The sequence below is a fragment of the Pavona decussata genome, unplaced genomic scaffold (assembly GCF_977016875.1).
Source record: "Pavona decussata unplaced genomic scaffold, jaPavDecu1.1 SCAFFOLD_250, whole genome shotgun sequence".
Lineage (NCBI taxonomy): Eukaryota > Metazoa > Cnidaria > Anthozoa > Scleractinia > Agariciidae > Pavona > Pavona decussata.
In genome coordinates, this window is record NW_028145654.1 from 525,818 (window position 1) to 551,044 (window position 25,227).

Sequence of the window (25,227 nt, forward strand, 5' to 3'; positions counted from 1 at the left end):
AATGTATCATGGTTTTGGTCTAAGCGGAAAATTTTTGAACGAGGGGGATCACTTCGAAAGGTGAATGGCATTGATAAGTAGGTGTGAAACAAGCGTTCCATTTTACAATCCTCGAGAAAAATGTCATTTTTTTTTTTCGGATAGACATGAAAAAAAAACTATTCTTAAGTACACCATCCTAAAAATCACTGTAAGTGACCTCGGTTTGAGGGAGAGATAAGTGTAGAAATGAATAGGATGCAAATTTGTACCGTAGGTCGAGAGATACGAGGATTCTACACACTTGTGGTGGCTTACATAGTAAGCATATGAAAAGAGAAAACGGGAAGGGCATACCGGCAACGTATCCATTTTCGTTGATTGTTGGTATGTACTATTTTACCTGTAATCAGCTGGCGTGTTGTGGATGTACTGGTGAGATCCAACCCCACCAATTCCTCCTCCGTGAAACACTTGATGTCTGAAATGAAATTCCCTAAGCTAATCAGGGGTACCTAACGGGAACATTTAAGCAAAATGCTTGAAATATTGTTTTTTGTGTTCTTGGATCGTTTTATAGCACGTTTCTGTAAGCTAATTTAGTCTAGTCTGTTCGAATCCTTTAGCTGAAAATTTAGGTTGCAGAGAGTTTTCTTGAATGGAATGATCTTATTCCCCCAATAATTCACTAGCTGTTGTTTGCTTTACGAAAATGCTAGCCGACCTTCTTTCGCATTTATTAACCAAAATCTTTCATTTTGTCGAAGAAAACTTGAGATTTTCTTAAGAACAAATTGCAAAATTCTGAGGCGATTAAGGCAATCCGAACAGATATTCACCGACATGAACTGTTGGGTGCCCCTAATTTACAACGCGCAACAATAGTAAGACACTTGGCCGATCGTCATCCGAGTCTATGATAGCATGATCCTAATGAAAAACTGACACTGGATACCACATTTCAAGCTCAACATGAATCAATGCAAACGTACTGCTACTTAAGATGGCTCAACAGAGATCTGGTGATATGTATAGTATGTATGTATGTATGTATGTATGTATGTATGTATGTATGTATGTATGTATGTATGTATGTATGTATGTATGTATGTATGTATGTATGTATGTATGTATGTATGTATGTATGTATGTATGTATGTATGTATGTATGTATGTATGTATGTATGTAAGTTTGCAGGACATTTGAAACTTGCCAGTTTGTCCAACAAAGCTACACGACCATAGACGGATAGCAATTCGTGGAAGTTAGTTTCATCATTGCAACTCATAACTAGTACGGACAAGCACTTAGTTAATCTCATAGTGCCACCACCGGGGAATTTCACCCTTGATTTACATAAAAACAAGGAAGCAGAGAGACAATTTGAATACAGGTCGGCTGACGTACTTGGATGTTTTCTGTTTTCCTCCCTCAAGAGACAGGCCACCATTGTTTATCGTTAATGTTCTTTCAGTTGATCTGAAGTAGTTCAGGATACCAAGGCACTAAAAAGCAAAGAAACGAAGAGAACTGTGAAAAGATGAATCTTGAAGATGGAGATAGGACCAACCACTTCAACTATTGAAATGATGATCATGCTTGAACCACCTCTTGGCCCAGTTGTTCAGAGCCTGAATAACCTAATCCTGGATAAAACGCCAACTTTGACTCCAGTTTAATTGCTAATCGATAAAGATTCTTCTAAACGATTTTTGGCCCTCAATTTTTACTTAAGACCTTTCTTTGCCTTAAGCTCGAAATTAGCCCCATTTATAACAAGCGAGCTGAAAGCCTCGATTAAAATCTAATCGTGGATTAGCGTTAATCGGCTTTCGAACAACCCGGCCTGATTTTGAATAAGTTCATAAGAATAACATTGAGATGCTAAATGAAAAGATGGTTCAGAAAAAACTGAAACCTCCCTTCCCCAAGGTAACATGAAACTTAATGAACCAACTCAACCAACCAAAATCAAAAAGGATGATTCCAGTAGAGTACGATGTTTTCTGGCCAACTAATGAACATTTCCTGATAGCTACTACACCCAGTGTATGTCATCATTAGCGTCGTCTAGAACTGTACAGTTCAAGAAGAGACTAATGATAATATAAACTGGGAGTGCTTAGCCATTGATGCAAATTTCCTAAGGGTTTCTCGATTGCTAGTCTACCTAGCAGCCGTTTTTAGTGTCGTCACGCAACGCAGGACACTAAAAAAGGCTGCGAGGGAGACTACTTGATTGCATGAAGTTTGCATAAATACAGTGCTTAGTGTTTTCCCAGTAGTTTTACGGTGCTAAGCAGTTTGCGAACACTTCCATTTTTTTGTGGGACTTCGTTAAGATAAGTGCAAGTTACTTATTATACATGTAAGGTGCCTAAGTTTCTAAAAGAACCTGTACCCTCTTTCTGGTCTACTGTTCAACGCCTTTTGTACGAGACCTTTCTTTGCGATCTTCGAAGATCCGGAGGACTCTTTCTAACGTACGGGAAGTATGTAGCCCTTAGGACCTCAACCTTAGGACCATTTTGCACGCATCATTTCTTACCGATCTCTGGAGGTCCCTTAGCCTAAGGTGCCTGAGCAGTAGAAAGGACATGTAGGCCCCTTGCAGTTTACTGGCTTGACTCTTGGCATCGTCATCATCCAGACCCAACAACTCCACAGCTGTGCCGAGATCAAACTCGCCAGCGGTGTTACTACTTCCGCCCATGTCATCTTCACTGATCTTGGTGTCAAACTCAAGGACGTCATCTTTGGAACTCAAACTAGAGGTGAATTCAACAGAACAACAACATGCAGTTATTTGTAAGCCATGATGGAAAACGTGCACGTCAATAAATCATTGTCCTGTATTTTGCATTGTTCAAAACAATGAACAAGTTTAAGCTTAGGAGGTACAAGAAAGAATAAAGAGGACTCGAGTTTTTGCCTTCACCAGCGTCAAAAAGTTGCCTCTTGGCAGCGAAAACCTCCAGATTTTCACGCTACTAGAAACGATAAAGGAAGCTATGTCATCAAACCAAAATGATTATGCATGGTTAAGGTTTTGGCAGCAGCCCTCTAGCCCAGTTCTGTGAGAACTGTTTCAGTTTTTCCGATTTCAGAACTGTATAAAGTTTGGGGTAACATTTGGAATATTTGTGAATTCTAACTTGTGCCGCTCATTATGCTGCAAAGCCATTTTGAATACACGTTACAACGAGAATGAGAGACGCAATCAATTTGGCTGATTGATTTTATTTTTAAGATTCTAAAGAAAAGAAGAGAGTCTCGACAACTCGAACCAATACAACTGATTTTACTGACACATTTTTCTATTGCAAAAATTTATATAATCTTCGATAAATAGGACTTTCAGAAACGCAAACAGTCTTATGTCTTCCCAGACGGTCCGAGTTAGATTTCAGCAGCAAAGAAAACGTTTTCAGATATTTCCTTTGTTGCACAGTACGTTTTATATGGGAAAAAGACTGTGACGTAGACAGATCAGTAACTAAAAGCATTTACAGGGGCGTAGCTAAAAATTGCGCAGCAGAAACTAACGCAAACAGTTTTATGTCTCCTCAAACGGACCGTGTTAGATCTCAACAGTAAAGAAAACGTTTTCAAAAATTTTCCTTTGTTGCTCAGTAGTAAGTACGTTGCATATGAAAAGAAGACTGTGATCCACAAGGAACCTACCTTACAGAAGCGTAGCTGAAAATTCGTTTCCACACTGCCGCCGTGTCATTCTGAGTGCGAAAAGTTGTTACAGATACTGCGTGCGCCTTGGGTGGTTCTAAGACGGCCTTTGCATGTTCCTTTAATGAAGAGAGTACCCTCTGAAGAAATAACAGAAAAGCATTCAGCGCAATGATTTATTGAATTAGCCTCCAACGCAGACGTTCAGGCTCGTCACGTCACGTCACGCACTCCTTCCCACGAGGAGTGCGTGACGTGAGTGTCCCTCTGAGACAAAATGAAGTGTTACTGAATTTTTTTACACTTTGCACAAGAATTTCACAATCGTTTTAATGCAATAAGATGAATTAAAAGAATAAGCTGTTTTCAGGCTGCGTACATGAACGAGTGCATGGTTTTACAACTAACGAGGCTAAGATTTAGCGAAATATAATTATTTAAAACTGCCATACATTTGTGAATTTTAAATTCTTAAAAAGGTTTTCCCAGTGACGAAAGACTGAAAAAGACGCGATGACTTAATCTTTAAATTTATCTTGTTAAAAAGTTTTCCCTGATCTGGGCCGTTAAAATTGCTTAGAAAGAAATTGTTTTCTCTATGAGGTAGAACATAAATCAAAAAATCCAAAATGGCAGATTAAACACGGCTCATCGTGCAATTTTAATCGATAGTGTTTTAAAAATGGCATACACGTTTCATTGTCAAAGCATAAATACTGTCAAAGAAGTACGGATAGGGTTAGAAAGGAAACCTTTTCTTTTCTTAAAAGACATAAGCTCACCTGACCATCTTGAATGTGAAGAAAGCGTGAATGAGCTTTAAGTAACTAAAAGAGAAAGGAGAAACACAAATGAATTCTGCGGACTATTTTTTCACATTAGAACCAAATTGCTATATTATTATTCACAAGGTAACTGGTCATAACAAGTTTGTTTGGAGAGTACCCACCTTGTCTGGGGAAGGGGGGTTATCGAAGACACCATCTATCTCATGAACATTTCAGGTACCGACAAAATTTTATTGCCTTTAAAATTTGAGTTAACACAGAAATATTCAGCTAGCAAGAGTCAGCATTGCTAGATAGACAAGAAAAGTGAGGTTTGAATCTCATTGTCATTTTTTTTTGTGCCGCTGGATAGAGGAGTGACTATCATTATGCAATAAAGACACCATTTTTCGGGGTTGAGGGAAGGGGTGCAGGCAGAGACCACCATCTATTTTGTGGTTTGGTGAGTCCTGTTACAGAATAGTAGTCTTCACCACCTCCCTAAACGAAAGCAATGTTACAAAATCCCAACCTCGTCAATATTTCCGTTCTGTTTGAGTTTTGTCATCGCTTTCACTTGAGTTGAGGTCTGTTCTGGCCTGGAGAAAGGAAAGTGAATACCATGAAGAGATGGAAACCAAGAACAGCCAACTTTAAGCATAGAAAATTAATGCAATAATACTGACAAAAAATCATTTAAAAACACACTTAAAAAGTATTATTTACAACGTCTTGCTAAAAAAGGACGCAGGTTTATGCTTCTTTTGTTTTATTTACTACACAGGTTTTCCCCGCAGAAATTTCCAAGAAGCACTAAACAGATCGATAGTCCTGAGAAACAAATGTCACTGAGACTGGCATTCCGAATAAACAGAGCACCAATTTGACCTCTAATGCACTGTTACACTACGCAATTTGTCTTGCAACTTGTCTCGCAATTTCGTTGCGCAGTTGCGACACAAGCTACATGAAACATTGTGTAGTGTAAAATGTTCTGAGATGAACTTGTCTCACAATGTTTTCGATGCAATCACCATTACACGAAGTAGAACCGACTTCTACATTTCGCAACTGTTGCGGCAATAAAAAAATTCGAGACATGTTCATTTCAGGGCGTGGTACACGAGGCAACGATTCATGCAACTTGTGTTACAACAAAATTGCGAGGCAAGAAAAATTGTCCAGTGAAACAGCGCCTTTAAGGCGAAACGTTGAAATGAAAAAATGAAAAAGGACGAACGAACAACGAACAAGATAAAAATAAAATTAACACAGCCTGTTTGCTAATGACTTGAAAGAATAAATCAGAGGCTTTTTCGCGGACGAGTACTATCAGTCCGGGAATTTTCGCCGAATACACCGGCAGTATTCGCTGATAGTGTCATTCCACGTATGAACACTATCACGTCACGTGATCGATTTAAACCAATCAGATTCGAAGGAAATTTAGTAGTGAACTTTAAACATGGACAGAACATAACAGCTCACAAATTGTGAATTAAAAATACCAAAGAGAAGTTCATGTTTATTATAATTGACTCAAGATTGTATTGTAGAAAGCTACAAATCTAAGAAGCGAATCTTGGATTTTAACCAGTTGTGTTGGAAGAAGGTCCTTTGAGTGACATTACCAACTGGTGACTGTTCAGAAAAGCAATGACGTCCAGTTCGTAACAACAGAAAGGATTACGTACCTCAAAGAATTGAACGAAATCCAGTTGGACTGTTGCTTAAAAGTGTGCAAGGCTCCTTCGCTTCTTATTTTAGAATCTCCAAACTCCTTTAAGGTAGAAAACATTAATAATAATCATGGCTAATCTATAAGGCCATTATGAAAAATAATACAGTCTCACTCTGTAACTTTGGAAATCTTCTCACGCATGTACGTTGTTGCGACTAACCAAGAAAGATTTCCAAAATGTTAGCTACAAAAATTGACCACAATGTGCATGTTGGTCAACAACTCATATGCACGGCGGGATAAATATCGCCTGTTTGTATATACCACACAAGTGAATAGTGCCTTTCGCGCGCGCTGATTGGCTAGCTCGGAGGTGATTAGCCAAGTACTATTCACCTCCGAGCAACCGAAGAGAAACAAGATGGCTTGATGATGATAGCCTTTATTTTAAAACGATGAGTATTAAAGCTACTTGAGCTTGTGGGGTCGTTTGCAATTAACTAATTACAAGTAAACTAAAGAAGCTAAAAACTAGGGGTATATACAGACAAAATGTTTGAACTAAATTAACGCTTAATTTAATGGCTTCCCGTTTCGTGACGGTCACTAAAGAGAAATTTATTTAGATAAAAGAGGCAGCTGTTACAAAAAAATACAAAAATGGCAACAAAGTTTAGTTTGAAGGTATTAACTGGTAAGTTATTAAATCTTTCCAACCTCATATTCTACGGCGAAAAATGAAACTACAATGCCTTGTTTACGAAAACTGCCGAGCACTATAATTACAATGTAGACTATGAAAGATCTAATGTTTTGGAGCATGGTTTCAAAATCAAGACGAATTCCACACAACAATTAAAGAAATGACACCTTAGCACTAAACAAGTGTCTCAAAAAGTTTTACTTCGCAAGAAAGCGAGACGGAACTTTTTACAACAAAAAATCGCTTACCGCGCGGCGCGCGTCATTTTAAAATTTCCCACCATTTGTCGGTATACTGTGAAAAATAAAGGAATTTTGGCCCGCTAGTTATTCAGCTTGTGTGGTATATACTAACACAATATTCACCTCAGTGTCGGTGAAAGTGGTTGATATTTACCGAGCCGCGAATATCCACCACTATTCACCTCCACTTCGGTGAATAATTGTTAGTTATTGTTCAACACATTGTAACAGTCTGCCCAAATACAACCAACTCTGAGTGAGCTACATACAAACCCGCCTTAACTGATTTTTCAGAAGTTCAGAACTTTTTTGTGGATCCTTTATTCACGGAAGCTTTGTGACTCAAAATGTGTACCAGCGCCCTGACTTCTTTCCTAACATTATTTTGGTACACACGAAAATATACTCCCCAGTTCCAATATGTATTTAATACTGAAACGTACAGTCTTTTAAGATCTTGATTCTCAAACTGAAGGAGTGAATTTTCACGGACTTTTAAACATACGACAGTGTCAAATTCCCAACTAACCTCAATTGAAGCGTCGTAAATCGGAAAAGTTCTCATTTGTTCTTGTTTGGAAAACACTTTCTTGAATCTTCTTGTCACCATGGTAAAGAGATCCATTTCATCTGCGTGTGTGTTAATCTGGTTTATATCCTGTATAAATCGAAATGTAAAGCAGTGAATTCAACACTCCAAATCATGATACAAGCTAGTTTTAGATAGCCAGTCTGTGATTCATTTTTGCGAACCATTCACTTTTTTTTTCCATTTCACAGCTCTGTACATGTAAATTCACAAAAAGATAACCAACATTATCTCAAATCGTATACAAATAAAATGCACACATCCTAAATTAATGCCGCATATTCAACAGCCTTTTACTAATCGTTGCTTCTGAGGAGTCGCTGTTTGGTTATCTTAACAAAGCGGTACCAAGTTCAAAACAAAATACTCCCAATTTTTACTAAAGGGCTGTTCAAAAGATCTTTTTTTTACAATATGTATCAGTCATGAGAATAGGTATTAGACATTTTAAAAACACGACCCAACATTAAAATTTGGAAGACTTGTTTCGAATACTTCAAGTTTTTTTTTTACTATATATAAAACAGATAACAAAGGGGTATTGATTATGTTCAAAAGAGATCATTCTGTTGCACTTTAAATATCTTAACGTCTTCATCATCGTGATCTGCAGCATGTTTTTTAACGATATCTTTCTTTCCCTATAAAATACTTAATTAAAGCTATTAGATTTAGTATCATGCTGAAACTAGTGACAGCTGTTTAGAACACAAAATTGCAGAAAGAAGGCAATTTTCTTTCACGTGCGAAAAAGGCACCCAGTAATGTTCGTGACTCGACTTGTCCGTTAATAGTGTTTTCATCTTGCATCTGATTGGTAGCTACAAGGTAAAATCAATTCCAACTCTTCATGGGTTTTCGATTCACCCGAAAATAATAATTTGTGCGAATATTGAAAAATGTTTTTGCTGCAGAAACGTAATATAGACATGAGAGGTAAAAATTGATTTAACCGCGTTGAGCACGAGAACAGTTCTTGAAATTATAACGCAACTTCTCCGCCATATCACATATAGTCTGGCGAAGAGGGCCGAGTGTAAAATTTTTTTTCTTTCGTCTTTGTGTTATAACGTGCTTGTTCGTCTGTATGTTTGTTTAAGGGGGTTATTTCTAAAGAAACTGTGGTGCTGCGTCGGTGGGGAGTAGAAACAAATGTTTGGTTTATCAACAGAGTTGATAACTAAAGGTAAATTGGCCACCGTAGAGAGATTCGAGTGCTGACGTTTCGAGCGTTTAGCTGACGAAGGACTATTAGTAACAGCCCTTCGTCAGCCCTTTGTTTGTTTGTTTATTTCTAATGCACAGTTTTCAGTGTGTTTATGTGGCGTCCTGTTTTGGTCTGTCTTGTTTTTTCTTACCATCTCCACAGCGTAGCATGTCATGAGGAATTCCAGCATTGTCTTGATCGATAACAAAGAAGTCTCGTGCAGGGGCAATCTCAAATTAATCTCATCAGATGCAAGACCACCACCCGAGGCAGCCGCTGCGGCTGCGATAGAAGGATTTGTCCCTGATACCAGCTGATATGGCGACAGACTAAGTGGTGGAGGGGGCGGGAGGTCAGCATCGGGCACCGTGCTTGGCCTCAATACATGAAGATGTGCAGTTATTGATACTTGGCTAAGGATCTTTTTTAACTGGCCGCGTGCTTTGGAGGGCGGGCTGATCGACACCTTGCGTTCTTGCTCCGGTGGTTTGTCTTCCTTCTCGGTGATTTGAGGTTGAACGCTGTTCTTGTGTGTAGAAGGGAGCCATTCAATTGTCTGCAAATAGTAGATCACAAGCAGTTAGCAATGACTGGATAGAGTTAATTCCGCTCTTTGAACAACTGGGGCCGGGTGGCGCACCCCAACCAACAGGAGACCATCCCCACCCTCTACCCCCAGGAGTAGGGCCCTAGGAGGACTGCACATAAATCAGCTGCCTCTTATTTTGTCCAATACTGGGTAAACATGTGACAGCTTAGCACACCAACTTACCCTAACAAACGCATTTATTTTCTTGACTGAGTGCAGCATGCATATAAACCAACGAGTGTAGATCAGCAGATCCTCCATTGTGACTACACTCATTGCTGAGTCACTGCCGGCAAGCGTTGCCTCGCACGCCACAGCTAGTCGTCTGGCTCGCTGAAGGCAGTCCTGATACTCCTCCATGATGTAACTAAGTGCACAAAATAACAATACAATCAAACCTGTATTAAGCGGACACCCTCGGGACCCTTGTCAGTGTCCACTTAATACAGGGTGTCCGCAGAAAACAGGTTCCCTTAGAATTCGTCTGAAAGGGGTCATATTAATATTTCTCAGTATTAAAAGGCCTTGAAAGGGTAATAAGGGTCAAATACCATTCCCGTGAACGGAAAGGTGTTCGGCAGACAGAAAACCAGGGGTGCTTATCATTTACGCAAACCATCCGGATGGAAATCTTCGGCATAAATACGAAATGATTTAGCTTGTCTTAACAGAAGATGGATAACATGCAAAATGTATGTTCATCAGCTGCAAATCCCAAAAGGAGTAATAAAAATGCATCATTTTGACCAGAAGCCCATAAATTCAACTGGAATTTCTGGGTTTTCCCTGTAAATGGTAAGCACCCCAGATCGGGTTTATTCACCAGCAGAAAAACCTACTGAACACCCAAACGAAATAACAGATCTTATGGAAGTAGCTGGGCATGTTCCAAAGGACAAGACTCTGTGGTTATTCAAGTTTTTAAAGCGCCCAACAAACCCAGGAAAAGTGAAAATAACTGGAGAGAGGGTCAACAGAGGTGGTGGGTACGGTTTGGAGCTACCTACCCTGCGAGTAGTGGTTTCGCGACCGGAGGCTATGCTACGAAAGGGTTTCTGTCTCTTTCGTATCGAAGCGTCCAGTGGAGAAACCACTGCTGGTAGGGCAGGAGCTACCCTGTGAGTACATTTTACAAGGGGGCACAAAATTGATGAAGGAAGGGTTTGTAGTATGTAATTAGTCTTACAGACATGTCTCTATGTACACGAATTTCCTGTTTGCCACACAAATGTTTTGTCGGTGAGGTCACGCATTGCTAATTTGATCACTTTTTGTTAATCAGGCTGCCAACAGAGATAGTATTTCCTGTTTGTTAAGTGTCTACGAAGATGTGACAGCTCTTTTAGTCGGCAAAGTTAAATGACCGATTTATTAAAACGTGGACAAAAAACATGCATCCATTTTGCAGTGTTTGTTTAATACAGGTTGTTAACAAATTGATAGAAATGACCATAAACTCAAGTTTAAGGTGTCCGCGTCCGCCTAATACAGGTGTCCGTTGAATACAGGTATTTTTTACAGTAAATGTGGGGGGGGGGGGGGGGGGAACATGGAATTTGTGCTGATGTCCGCTTAATAGAGGGTATCGGCTTAATATGGGGTCTGTTTAATACAGGTTTGACTGTATAAAATTCAGTCTTAACATTGAACAATGGTCAAATAATACCCATGGCCTAGCATAGCCAATTGGGTCATCATCCTATTAACGCTAGATACAAATTGTTTCAGCACATGAGCGCAGGGATCACTACACCCGGGGTAGAACTACCTGACAAGGGGGCCTCTCCACACTTTTGACACTCTCCCCAGGTTGCGCTTGCCTTACTGTAATTACAAACTAAGATGGCAGGAGTACAGTTTGATCAAAGAATATGATCTCGACAATCACACAAGAAACAGGGGATTGTTAACAGTCTATCCCCAGGGAAAATGTATTCACACTCCACTCCTCCAATTACAATATAAGGTAAAATTTTCACGGAAATTTATAAATATAATTGCTAAATAATTTATCGTGGACCTTAGTACAGTGTAGTGTGCACTTATTGCCTGAGTAGAAACTGTTTGGCTGGAAATCGCGGTGGCCAGCTGACTACAAGCCAAACATTCCACAACTGGTTGAACCTACCATCATGTAACTCAATCAAGGGTCTTTATGGTCTGGTTTGCAATGTACACTGTATGGACTACATGATGTTTTGACAGTTAAGAACTTATTAATTATTGCAGTTAATATTGTACTTTACATGTAGATAACTAGCACTAAAGGACCCAAGACTGTCACTTTCTGTCTCGTATTTTCAAGACGGACACCACAAGCATTAACACCTTGTATTAATGTATCCTCACATGGTGATAACAAAAGTAAGAAAACAAGAAAGTCTAAGGGGTTAGGTAAAATAACCAGTCTCAATACTGAGGGAGAGAGGGGAGGGGGGTGGCAGAGGTGATTGTCTTCCCTTTTAAAGGTAGATCAATGTTTTTGGACTGGCATCACTTAGACCCTGTTCAGACTAGGTGCCCATGCAAGGGCCCTGTACCGGGCACTCAGAAAAGAACGTTGGTCAGACTCCTAATTAATTAATTTTAATCAATGATAAAAAAAAATTATTATCATCTTACCTGAGTCGCTTCTGATACACTGGAAAAAGGTTTTCAATGGCTTTGGTGTGTTCACAGAATCTAGCCCATCGTAGCATGTGCATGTGTTTACACTGGACTAAATGCTCTATCCTGTCCACAAAGAACTGCAGATTGAAGGAATTTTTTTAACTAAAGTGGGCAATGCTTGCAATGAATTGTAGCCAAAGTTTTCCCTGGTGTTGGTTAAAGTACAGGGTGGCTTAATCCCCCCCCCCCATCTAATTTGAAAGAATCCCCAGGAGAACTTCCTTGTTGCATTGCAAGCAGATTTCACATGATTTTGCTAAAATTATTCATTATAAACCTAAGCCTACTACACTGTAGTGACAGCTCCAGTCTAGGTCATTAATTAATTTTAGTTAATTAATCTGTTCTATATTCTCCAGGAGGGCCCCATACTGTTTGTTTGCAAGTACAGCTCTGCTGTGATTTTGCAATAGTTATTGACCAGGCAGCTTGAACTAGGGACAGCTAATCTTGTCTGTTTAGCATTCCAAGATAGCTTTTCCATCACCACTTGATCTGTACTCACTTCCCTAGTCAGGGATACTCAAGTATGTGAGTAATGGAGAAGTGTGAAATTGGGCCCATTCCAAGTTATTAGACCCAAAACATCAGACCATTACACTGTAATTGGCCTACCCCATAATAATAATGGGCTAGGCCATTTACATTGGTCTGAACTTATAACAATAATAATTATTATTACTAGGCTTCATAACTGTATAGTAAAAAAGTGCAGTCATGCAGATCAAGAAACAAAATGTTAATCAACCAAGAGTCTGAATTTTAAGGTACGTGATCTACATGTACATGCATACATGTATGTGGCAGATCCTTAAAATACTTTTATATTATTAACAAGATGCCCCTCTAATGGCATTACACGGAATGCTTAATGTAGCCCCAATTATTCCCCATTGTATGTTTCGCAGATATTTAAAAAATATCCTCCCTTGGCCATTGAAATAATTGTCTGAATGGTTTTATTCAGATATATTGCGTGATACTTATCGTTGCGTTACTAGGAATCATACCAGAAATAACTATGCAATAACGTCATGACCCCGCTTAACTGGTCTGGCCTCCTCTAGCTCTAATCCCTCGCGTTGATCATTCGATCTGTTTTTTGAAGCGGATTTTCTTTGCTGTGAACTCTCCCAATTTCCGCCGTTTCAACTGTCGAGTACTACCAAGAAGTTATTATTTCGATTTACTGCTTGAAAAAGGTTGGTTTTCTCTCTGAAAACGGCAGATCCGGAGTCTTAAATTCAGACATGTGGCCGCCATTGAACGAAAACGACTTTTCCAAATGATGATTTGCTTTGACGTCACACACACCAGTAGAGATGAGTGGGTCCCCTCCCTCGTAATATACGCGCAGATAATGGAGTTTGATTGGGCCGCTTTTGTTCAAGACCGATCAAAACAATAGATCCCTTCTGGGAGAGGGAAGAATTTAATCTAGTTTTAATGAATAAATCAAATGATGATTTGACGTCACACAGAAGTGATGAGTGGGTCCCCTCTCTCGTGATATGTGCCTGAAAAATAGATTTTGATTGGGCCGCTTCTGTTGAAGACAATCAGAACAATATATCCTTACTAGGGGAGGACAGAGTTTAATGCATAAATTAATGTGCACATTTATGACACCGATGAAGAAAAAGATACCCGACCGAAACCTAGACACGCCATGCCCTGCGGGCATTCCGTGTAATAATTACAAAATCTCTCTATCTACTAGTAATAAAGAATATTAAATCATATACTAATACCTTTTTGCACAATCATAAAAACTGACCTGGTGAAGCAGAAGAGGAATACTTTTTCCAGTGTATTCTACTTGACAGCAGCTTGTCATCTCTTCATGCATCACATCGGACTGTATGATCAAAGGTTGTGCTTCCCGTACCTGTAGTTATTATTAATAAATTAGAAAACGTTTGAGAAAAAAGTAATTATACATGTACAAATTTCAGCATACATCACTTCAGATATGTTTAGCTTTGGCTGTAATTTTGGGGCTTACCTGAAGACTTTTGGCAATGGCCAGCTTTCTTTCTCTCTTGAAATGATCAACATCTTTAGGAGGTGGGACAGACCTATAGGGGCCACAAAGGAAAAACACAATATGACAATGACTTAAAGTTCAATATTCTATTCAGCTTACCCAAAGGATCAAAGATCTAACATAAGATTCCGTTCCTAGGATTTGGATGACCCAGGAGTGCTAACTCAGCAGAGGTTTCTGTTGAAAGTTTGGGGTCTGTTTTGTAATAAAATTCTACTTTGAAAAGGCGTATTTATTATGTGACTGTTAACAAATTTTCGCTTTCTGTCGTAACCCCATCACTTTGGGCCATCTTAACTCAACCAGCCTTTTCAATTATTTATAAACTAAGCTTAACTTAAGCTGACTAAAGCCCCAGCCGGTCGAAAGAGATTATTGAAGTATTAAAACCTTTCAGACAAGTTTTCATCAACTCCCATTTACGTGTGCCCCACGTTAGGATCCATCGCCAATCACTTTTCATTCTTTTAACTTTTCTTTTCCTCAAACAAGCAGTTACTTATTGGAATCGTTAACTAATAAAGATAATCACAAATCGCTCACCCAAATGCCTTCGGTGCCGACGATGAACTCAAGAAATTTCCCTCCTCGACTTCATTCTGTAATTCTTTCAATTCTTTTCTAAGGTCTTCTTCCAGCGATCGCACTTTCTCCGAGGATGACACTTCGTAAATTCCCTCCATATCCTAATGCAAGGCTTTAAAGCTTTGATTATGTGTTCTAGAAGTCAATTACAACACCATCTCTTCCTTTGTTTTGGGCGCCATATTCGAATGTATTTGCCTGGTAACCAACAAGCCAGTCTCGTTTTGAAGTTGGAAATTCCGGAAGTTATATTATACCGGAAGCTTGTTACGCTAGGTACCAGTCCACTGAGAAGTATCCGCGGTCAAAAAATCCAACATGGACACCACCAATCCAAGGTAACAGCAAGAACCCTTTGAGGTGAGTTTTGTTATAATTCAGGCTAAATTTTCAGCAACTGAAAAAACAGACCTAACACAAATACAGCCGGAGTCCCCTTAGTAGTTATTTTAACTACTAAGGTGTTGCATTCCTGAGGCAAAGTTGAGCATTTCTTTGTAAACGTTGTCTAAAATGATTCATTCTGGCGGCGAGGCGCTTTTGAGGTCGTTGGTTCGAATCTCGGTACCGGCTGTCCGAGTAATTTTTCTCATTTTTCTCTGATACTTTTTTTAACCATAAATTACCAATAATTTGTTGTTTTATAAGTTCAGTTTACTTTTCTTTCACCGGCAGGATGGTTTTACAAAACCCATCAGTCAAAATTGGTCAAAACTAACTAACATTTCTATTGCACGTGGTGCGTACAATCACTCTATATATATGGGCATATGATCAAGCTTAAGACGCAGGTAAACGTGAAACCTTTTCAGATACCCCCAACAATGTGAAAATAAACCTCCTTTTTCTACAGTCACGTGTGGTCTAAGTAACAAAATCTTTAGGCTTTATTAAGTAATTTCTTGTTTGTTGTATTATTAAATTTTGTTGTGAAAGAGAGCTGTTTGTGGACATGGCATGGATTTATTTTCCACCCTCATTTTACATTTTCTGTTAAATTAATGCTGCCTTGGTACTCTTGTATAATTTGTAAATATTTTCTTTTCCTTTCTCTGCTTCTGAAAGTCTCTTGGTGTATTTACCTTTTTGCTCTTACCCAACTCAATTACCTTCGGACTTTCCGGTGTAAACTGTACCGTACTTCAACTTTTTCTTAATGTTATAATAAATGATTAATGATTAAGAAGTCCCAGGAGAATGCACTGATTAATTTGTTACTTCAGTATCTGAAACTTGAAAATGTCCCCCCACCCCCTGGAAATCCTACCCACCCACCCCTCTCTCTCCCGCTGGCATTTGAGCTTTTTAAGATTGGCTTGTTCAAATTTTTGCTTCCCTTGGGTGGGTCAAAGGCAAAATCCTGGCCATAAACAACTCCTCAATTTCCATAATTCAGGATAAAAAACCTCATATCTTCCACCAAATCAATAGTAATAATATTATTATTATTGAATAAAAGTTACAGTCGTGTGTTTCTTTTTCTTTTTTTCATAGTATTCGGAGATACTCATCTTGTTACCATGTCACTTCTCAAAGATGGAGACTTTAATTTACCATTGCAATTAAACCAGGTTCAGCTGAAAGAAGAGCTTTCCAGAAACGGAGTTGTTATTTGTCCTATGCAAGGCTGTGATCAAGACTTCAAATCTCTGTGGGGATTGAAATATCATCTGAAACAAACTGACCACCAAGCTGCTAGTGGCTCAGAAAGGAAGTTCAAATGTGAACAGTGCAACTTGCTTTTTCAGTCACGGGTTAATTTACGACAGCACAGGATGGTCGAACATTCTGGTAGTGATGGTGGAAGTCCAAGGTAAGCTGGATGTAAGAAGTGTACCCTATGAGGACCCACCACACCAAGGGAGCAGGGATGGTGCAGTGGTGATAGCGCGATTATTGCCTCCCTCCAATGTACATGTGGCCCTAGTTTGACTCCTGGAGTTGACACCATATGTGGGTTGAGTTAGTTGTTGGTTCTTGCCGCTGGTCCAAGGGTTTTATCCTGGTACTCCAGTTTTCCTTCCTCCACAAAAATCAACATTTCCATATTACAATTTGACCTGGGACACATGGTCATGCATCTTTGAACGAGTTCCTAGAGAGCTCTTTGGTGTTTCTTGGGTACATAAATGTAACATCAATTTTACATTTTTTGTGATACTTTACACCTTGTTTTTAAGGGTACAGGGGTCACAAGAGAGGGGTCACAAGAGACACCACCTATGTGATAAACTTAATTAAAAAGTTTTACACTTTGAAATTTAAGATGGGACATAATTATTTGATATTCTGTTCACAAGAATCCTTACTGGTTAGTTGAGCAAGTGTAAGGATGTTTAAATCTTTTTTTTTTTTCTCAGATAGACTGATAGAGTGATAACTAATTGAACTTTTAATTTTATTAAAAATTGTTATTACCTTGACATGCATTGTATATTTTAATTTTTATTATGGTATATTTTTAAAAAGTATTATTTAGATACTCTGTAATTAATTGTTATATGTAATGTGCGCTTGATCATTTTATGGAAAGCGCACAATATAAGAATTAAAATTATTAAATTAAATTATTAATATTAAGACATTGGAAGATATGGCAGGGCAGAATATTCAAACAGAGACCAGTAGACCTGAACCTTTCAAAAGCTCTGTTTTCACTGGACCCTGGTATTACCTGCAGCTGTTCGTTGTTTTGTCCTCTTGACTAACCATGTAAGATGTTGCAAGCGCTGCAGTTCACCCCACAGGGACCAGAATGGTATTTGTAGCTCAGTGGGTTTTGTCCGAGTACAATAGGTAAATTGGTTAGAATAACTGGGAAGGTCATGACTTGGTGGCTGATTTGACTTCAATACAGAATTGAAGGGGTGCCAGGAAAAAAAGCCCTTAGTGACTTCTGATAAATTACTAGATTCTCCTTCCAAATTGCCTTATATTCACTTGTGAATCAAAAGGTGAATTTGACTGTACATCAAAACTCACTTAGGCCCTTAGTGTGCACACCCGAGCTTCAATTGTGACAACTGAAGATAAACTGGTTCATTTTGGCTATAGATGATTAGTTTGTTTGCTCACAAAAGTTTCCATCGTTGTTTTTGTTTCTGTTTTGAACATGTGCAATCCCAGAGTGCCCGGTCTACTGGTAATTATTACACTAGATGATTACATATAATATTATACTGCATGTTAATCCCTTTTAGGTTATCAAGTCCTTTGGTTAAAATTCAACAATAAATAACAATAAGTTTGAACAATATTTTTGTGAATTCATTTTATTTTGCAGTTCAAAAGGTGAAGGTTCATTTCAGTTCACAGCTTCCGGACAGGAGAAGACAACACAAAATCAAACAGAAAGTGCAGATGGTGACACTTCCTCTAGAGGGGTGAAACCAAATCAAGGACTGCCTGGAGTCAGTGAAGCTGACTTAAGAACTTGCACTGGATTGAATGAAAGTATGGCAAGTGACTCAAGTCAATCTGCATTACAGGGTCCGACATCTAGTATATGTGATGTTATAGATAGCAGTAAATCGACAGTATCGACCAAGAGGAAGAGAGGTCGACCCTGGAAAACAACAAGAAATGTCAGTACAAATAGAAGGAATGCCGATAATGATTCTGTCAGCAAAAATGGAAGCTTGAATGAAAGCTTGCCAAGTGACTCAAGATATTCTTCATTAGAGGGGACATCTAGTATATGTGATGAGACAGACAGCAGTAAATTGACAGGATCTACCAAGAGAAAGAGAGGTCGACCCCGGAAAACACCAGAAAATGCCATTGACAATACAGGGAATGCCGATACTGATTCTGCCAGCAGAAGTTCCCGATTGGCTGTGGATGTGTCATGTACTAGTCAAACTGTTACTTTATCTCAGACTGTGGAAACTGCAGCTGATGCTGCTACATCAAGGAGGACCTCAACAAGAGTCAGAACACCAAGAATAAATTTTTATGAAGAAACAGTGGAAAATGAAAGACAAAAAAAATTGAAGAGAAAGGCTTACAATGATGAAGAAAGTGATGAAGGAAGTGTGTCAAATAAGAATGCTCACAAAGCTCCAAAGAAAAGGGGGAGGAAGCCAAAGAGAACTACTGCTGAGAATAAAGGGAAGAAAAGGGGAAGGAAAAGCAAGACTGTTGCTGAAGAAACTGTTGTTATCAGTGGAAGTGATAACGAGGAGAATGATGAGGAAGAATGTGTCGTAGAAGAAGAAAACGAGGAGAGTGATCATGACGAGAATGGCGATAATAGTAATGATGATGATGATGATGACAGCAGTGCTGATGGTGGCAATGATGATGGTGATGAGTGGAAAGGAACTCGCAAACCAGGAAAAAAAGGGAGAAAGGGTCAGAAAGTTACATCTGAAGGTACATATACATGTATTACATATTACAATTGCTTGTATGAAAGATCCTGCAGTCATTCACTTCTATGGTTACCAATTGGACATCATGTAATAAATATTAATAATAGTTTGTACTTATGATCTATGGGGGGACCGAGATGCATGGATGACGTCACCATTAACAACTTTTGCTTCTTTATTATATAAGACACATAGATTCCGTGTTTGTGTGCATCTGTTCAGTAATAGATCAGAGAAGTTGTCAAAATGTGGTAAGAACATCGGTGACACACTTGACTGCACCTCATGTGCCACTTTTTTGTTCTTACCACATTTTGACATCATCTGTGATCTATTACTGAACAGACGCACAGCATCATGGAATCTACATGTACAGACTTGTTAAATGTTACAGTAATCTCAAGATTCATTGCCAAGCTAGGCACATAATTGGTTAGTGACATGCATATTGCAGCCTGATCTTTTATTTAATAGGCACTTTTAATTCTTGTAGTAAGAATTTGCTTTTAAAACCAGCATTCAGCTTAAAAACCTATGGTAGGTTGTGTTGATCCCAGTTGCTGGGCACTGCTACCTTACGTCATATGCCAAAGACATTGCCAGATGTTTCGAGATGTTAGACAACACCATGGTAAAGAAACGAACTAAAGATGTTGAATTTCTTTTTTCTCAAACCCTTGATGACCGATACACAACTTATTAAGTCTCTATTGTGCTTAATTTTCAAGTTTATTATAATTGTTGATAAAATCAATTTATAATAATATTATAATTATTATAAAAATTGTCTGTAGGTATTGACAATGAGACAACCACGAAGAAAAAAAGAGGAAGAAAAAAGGTAAGTTAGTACTGTACTGTCAAGGTTATAAAAAACAAAACTTACCGGTAGACTGTAGTTTTAAATCTGAAAGGGGTGCACATAATATTTTTTGTAATACTATCGGGATGTGTTTTGTTCTTTGTGCAGTATGAATGAATCATTCAGTTTAATTGAAACGTTTGTGGAAAACCCGGGGGGGGTACTCCCTTATATAAGGTATATAGGTATGTGCCGCCCCAAAGGGTATGGTTTTTGGGCCGTTTTGGTCTGAAAACGGGTATAGATTTTGACAATTTACGGTCTGAAATCGGGTCGGGTTTTTGGGGCCGGGAACATTTACGAAAGCTTACAAACATATTTTTCTTCTCAGTACGTAACTGGAACGACTGACTGATAGCGAGAAAAAGAAATATATAAACTATGTCATTCCAGCTTACTTTTACTCCTTCCGTCAACTTCCGTTCGGCACTGATGCATAATTATCAGGTCTGAAAATGGGTATGAATTTTAGAGGTCAGGTCTGAAAACGGGTGTGGAAAATGGCATGTTTAGGTCTGAAATAGGGTCGGGATTGGAAGACCCGGGCGGCACACCCCCACCAAGAATTCCGAAGAGTACCCCCCCCGGGGTGGAAAACCTAGGCATACATTTAAGTATGGATTCCACCCAGGATGTAAGGTTAGAGCTGGAGGCCATTCACAAGAGACTCCACGCTAGCAGCAACAATAGAGACGATGAAATTGAAACTGAAAATGATATATTATTCAGTAAATGACACAGGCGTACTCTTGATAAAAAATCTGAGCGCACCTATCAGGAGCCGAACCTAAGACCTTCCGATTGCTCTACCACTGAGCTACAGGAGACTTGTGGGAGCTAAAGCCACTAGACTAGGTTCATGGGACAAACATCCTGCATACTGCTAGGATTTGAATGTCGAACGTGTGGTATATGAAAAAAATGTGATGGTATATTTCCAGCCTGGTGAATGAATGAGAATGATGTATTATTCAGTAAATGACACAGACATACTGAAAATGAAATTGAAACTATGAATAACTATTATTAATAAGTAATATTAATAATTTTTAATAGTTATTAATATTATTAGTTTCTTGACACTATATTTAGGGTCCTAGGAAAACGCATATATTTGGCAATGTCAATGAAAATTTCACTTTGAAGTGAATATATTAGATTACTTTGTGATTATTCCAACTCATTAAACTTGCGCAATGCGGTCAATTTATGCTGGCACGGAAGTAGTAATAATGCTGTTTAAGTCCAGATAGCAGGGAAAGGAAATATCTCCTTAAGACTTTGAAATTTGTCTTTTCACTTCACTGTCTTAATTGAAGAGCATAATTTTGTCAACGAGACATACATATTAGTGTAATGTTTAAACTCATATGCAGAATGATTGCTTAGCTCATTGAATGTTTTATTTTTTACTTCGATTCTTGTTGCTGTCATTGTCATGTTTTCTCTTTTAGCTCTTTGAGCAAATCCTTGTCAGCATTTTGCTTGTTATAATTTTGTCCCTTTTCATAAATGTGCCATCATATCATTATTATTATTATCATCATAAGTTCACCAATGCTATTGTGAAAAAGTTGAACTTCTTGCATGGTCTAGTTTGGTAGAGACATACTTGTAGTCATGCAGTTTGAAATAAATTATGTATTGTGATTACTGTTAACTTTTGTTTTTATTGTTTTTTGTCAACAGCTCTCTCCTACTTCAGAGGTAGGCAAAATAAAAATTTACGGCGATAATAGAAAAAGCAAAGGTTTGGAATTACAATAAAATTGAATGACAACTCAAATTAACCTGAGTGCTTCTATTCGGAGCCGAACCTAACACCTGCCGATTACTAGTTCAGATGCCCTACCACTGAGCTACAGGAGACTCGTGGCAGCTAAGGCCAGTAAACAAGGTTTATGGGACAAACATCCTGTTCCTGCATACTGCTAGGATTTGAATGTCAGACGTGTAGTATATGAAATAAATGTGATGGTATATTTCCAGCCTGGTGAATGAATGAGAATGATGTACATGTATTATTCCAGAAAGTGACGCAGGCATACTCGGAAAAAGAAATCCGAGTGCTCCTATCAGGAGTCAAACCTAAGACCTTCCGATTACTAGTTCAGATGCCCTATCACTGAGCTACAGGAGACTCGTGGGAGCTTATTAAGGCCAGTAAACTAGGTTCATGGGACAAACATCCTACATACTGATAAGATTTGAATATCAATGTGCGGCATCTGCGTAATAAACAGTTTAGTTTAGTGATGTTATATTTGTGTCTCTAGACCGCAACGCTGAAGAGATTCCTATCAAGAACAGGACAGAGGTTAACTTGTAAAAACGAAGGCTGCAATGCAAAGTTCATCACTGCAAATGGATACCTCTTACACAAGAAAACATGTGGCATCAAGAGAGAAGAGAGGGAGAAATTTGTCTGTGAGCTGTGTGACAAAATATATATATCTTTGCCAGGGCTATCATATCACATGAAGGCAAATCATACTGAGGTAAGGCATTATTTTATAAATTAGGTTCGTACAGCGTCGGGTAAAGTAACGTAATTTATTTAATGTCAATAACAGGGGGAGTCCTTGCGCAATCTCCCGAGCCAGAGGCTCATGGTAAAGTGCTGTCGAATTGGAATTCGGAAATGTTGGTTTTTTTGGAGAGGGGAAAACCGGAGTACCCGGACAAAGATTGAGCAGGATAATTGTTTTATTATTCAGCACATTGATATAAAAGCAGTTTTATTGCACTGCAGAAAAGCTGGAGACGATCTTTATTTTGCCATTTTTCTCCCCGGCAAACGAAATTACGCATATCGCAGGATATCTTTTGGCTACAGACAACGAATATTTAGTGCAACATGACCATATTTGGTCAGTGTTATAATGTGTTGAACAGTAACACCTGTTAATCTCTTGACAAAGTCTATTGTTTCAGTAGCAGAATACTGCCAAGAGCTCTTCAATTCTGGAATTAGCCGGTAAATGATTACCAGTACAATAGAGGGCAGATTTTGTTGAAAAGAAACAGTAGATAAAATAATGCCACTTAGTGACCTCTATGTTCTTCTTTTAAACGGATAATTTTCTTTGTTTTATACTCTGTAGAGAGAGCCTGTTGAAAGTGATCATAAAGAAGACAACGACAAGGTAAAACTTCTGCCTGGTTACTATTTTGTACGCAACGATTTGGAGCAGGAAAAAGTGTGGGGTTTTTTTGGCTTTTGTTTTTGATGTTTGTTTTTCTTGATTAGGAAGCTGAAGAACCTGAAGTTACTCAGGATGGGCGAACAAGAAGAAAAGCAGCTTCTAGGTGAGTCGATAATTTTGCATAACGTAACGTAACGTAACATGACATTGACGTAACGTAGCGTAACGTAATGTAACGAAACATCACGTAACATAACATAACATAAAACTTTATTTACACGCGGTGAAACACCACTTGGCAATGAAATGAGAGAGTAACTCAGTTAAATCTTTTCTGTGTTGGAGTACGAGGGGGGCATTAGACTGTTTATCTCCTTGGAAGACTTTTCCAGAACAACGTTTGGTTTTATCAACAGAGTTGATAAGGTAATTTGGCGATCGTAAAGAGATTTGAGAGCTGAAGTTTCAAGCGTTACTCCTTTGTCAGAGTGAATTACATTTGCTCTCAGCTGACGAAGGGCTAACGCTCGAAATGTCAGCTATAGAATCTCTGAACGGTGGCCAAATCACCTTTAGTTATCGACTCTGTTGATAAAACTAACCTTCGTTTCTACTCCCCACCAACGCAGTTTAAACAAGCTTATCAGACTGGAGGACAACTAAAACTGAAAAAAAAACTACCGTAGTAGTTATTTAAAGACAAAAAAAAGTTCAGTTGTTGCGAATGCAGCAAGTTTTAGATTTGCTGTTCAGAAAGTACCAATCTTTGTTGGCTTTGTGTAACTCATCTTTCCATTGCACTTGGTCATGCTTGCGAGAAGTGTTCCCAAATCGGAAACTTACCCAAAAGAGCTTGACGCACTCAATACTCAAGACACTAACCAACCGCTGCCGACATGTTTCCTTCTAGGGCAATGTCAAAAGTTCAGCGGCTGGTCACAGATCATGTTTTAGAAAAAACTAAGCCTGACGAGGAAGAAGAACCAAGGAAAAAAGCTAAGGTTCAAAACAGTGTCCTGGATCAACTGTTGACTACATTTCAAGGCAGAGTCATTTCTAAGGAGCGAGAAGAGATCTGGTCCAATACTCTGAAATCTGGACAGAATATTACGTGTCCTTGTAGGGTTAGTGAGTTGTTTCTTTTTTATTATTATTATATTTGTTAATACGTACGCGCAGTGTGATTGGTCAAGTTTGCGTGCCGTATTTCACTGTGCGGCCCGCTAAATTCTGTTGGCCGTTTCCCTTAAATTCAATTAGTTTCCTTTCCCGCACGCCCAATTAACCTCCGGGATACAATAAACATCTTACTAACCTCGTTTTCTCGGTCCGTACCGTAAGTTACGGATCCTCGCTTTTCCCGTTGATTTATGGCCCGCTCACTTCGCGCTTGGGCTATAAATTAATGGGAAAAAACGCGGTCCGTAACTTGCAGTACCGACCTCGAACTCGGTCAATAAGAGGTATTTATCTGTTACTGCGGAAGCCTTGAAGCACTAGCCAAAATGGAGATGCAAGTTTTGCGTAAGTTGCAAGTTGCAATCAATCTAGACATTTCAATGCGTACTTAGATCTATACATGTGATTCCATTTGAAATGAAAGCTACTCAGAAGTGTATGTACCTTAGACTGTCTTTGGTTAAATGTGTTCGACTCAATTTGTTTCGATACTCCAATGGACAGTGTCAGGTTAAATGCTGAAGAATCTAACATGATAACTGCTCCTAAAAACAACTTGCGAACTTAACGTGTAAGTACAGACAAGAAAGAGAAAAAGTATTGCAAAATTTAAGTTCTTAAAGGGGCGCTGTCACAGAGCTTTTGCTGTATTTTGATTAAAGCTACTTAAAGATCTCACATAGAACCTTTTCTCTAACATAAAATTCTTCGAAGAGTACCGGGAGGAAACTATTAAATGACTTCCCCAATAAAGAACAAACTATAAATCAGTTTTTAAAAATTTCTCCAAAAGACACAGAAAGAATGTGAAAAAACTGACCAATTGTTTCAAGTTGTAATCTATTTCCATCCAAGCAATCCGCAAATACTAGCTTGTGTATACTCATAGAGCAGTTGCTAACAATACTGAACCATTATTTTAA

General features: G+C 38.7%; 2 protein-coding genes across 2 annotated transcripts in view; one reads left to right on the forward strand and one right to left on the reverse strand.

The window, feature by feature from the left end:
* LOC146457008 (uncharacterized) overlaps positions 1-14,935 on the reverse strand; it is a 62,457-nt gene extending 47,522 nt beyond the window's left edge. Inside the window, exons 1-14 of the mRNA XM_085092453.1 lie at positions 14,703-14,935; positions 14,118-14,190; positions 13,890-14,000; positions 12,065-12,189; positions 9,626-9,809; positions 9,005-9,409; positions 7,587-7,715; positions 6,126-6,211; positions 4,964-5,030; positions 4,447-4,491; positions 3,665-3,804; positions 2,529-2,748; positions 1,388-1,485; positions 383-460 (exon numbers count right to left, since the gene is read on the reverse strand). Of these exons, the coding sequence (XP_084948579.1) occupies positions 383-460; positions 1,388-1,485; positions 2,529-2,748; positions 3,665-3,804; positions 4,447-4,491; positions 4,964-5,030; positions 6,126-6,211; positions 7,587-7,715; positions 9,005-9,409; positions 9,626-9,809; positions 12,065-12,189; positions 13,890-14,000; positions 14,118-14,190; positions 14,703-14,842 (1,901 nt within the window). The 5' untranslated portion in view covers positions 14,843-14,935. The remainder of the gene's footprint in view (positions 1-382; positions 461-1,387; positions 1,486-2,528; positions 2,749-3,664; positions 3,805-4,446; positions 4,492-4,963; positions 5,031-6,125; positions 6,212-7,586; positions 7,716-9,004; positions 9,410-9,625; positions 9,810-12,064; positions 12,190-13,889; positions 14,001-14,117; positions 14,191-14,702) is intronic.
* Positions 14,936-15,032: 97 nt separating this feature from the next.
* Positions 15,033-25,227, forward strand: part of LOC146457009 (uncharacterized) — a 48,064-nt gene continuing 37,869 nt past the window's right edge. The window contains exons 1-9 of the mRNA XM_085092465.1: positions 15,033-15,104; positions 16,239-16,557; positions 18,028-19,118; positions 19,912-19,958; positions 21,669-21,686; positions 22,256-22,477; positions 23,084-23,125; positions 23,230-23,288; positions 24,036-24,249. Of these exons, the coding sequence (XP_084948591.1) occupies positions 16,265-16,557; positions 18,028-19,118; positions 19,912-19,958; positions 21,669-21,686; positions 22,256-22,477; positions 23,084-23,125; positions 23,230-23,288; positions 24,036-24,249 (1,986 nt within the window). The 5' untranslated portion in view covers positions 15,033-15,104; positions 16,239-16,264. The remainder of the gene's footprint in view (positions 15,105-16,238; positions 16,558-18,027; positions 19,119-19,911; positions 19,959-21,668; positions 21,687-22,255; positions 22,478-23,083; positions 23,126-23,229; positions 23,289-24,035; positions 24,250-25,227) is intronic.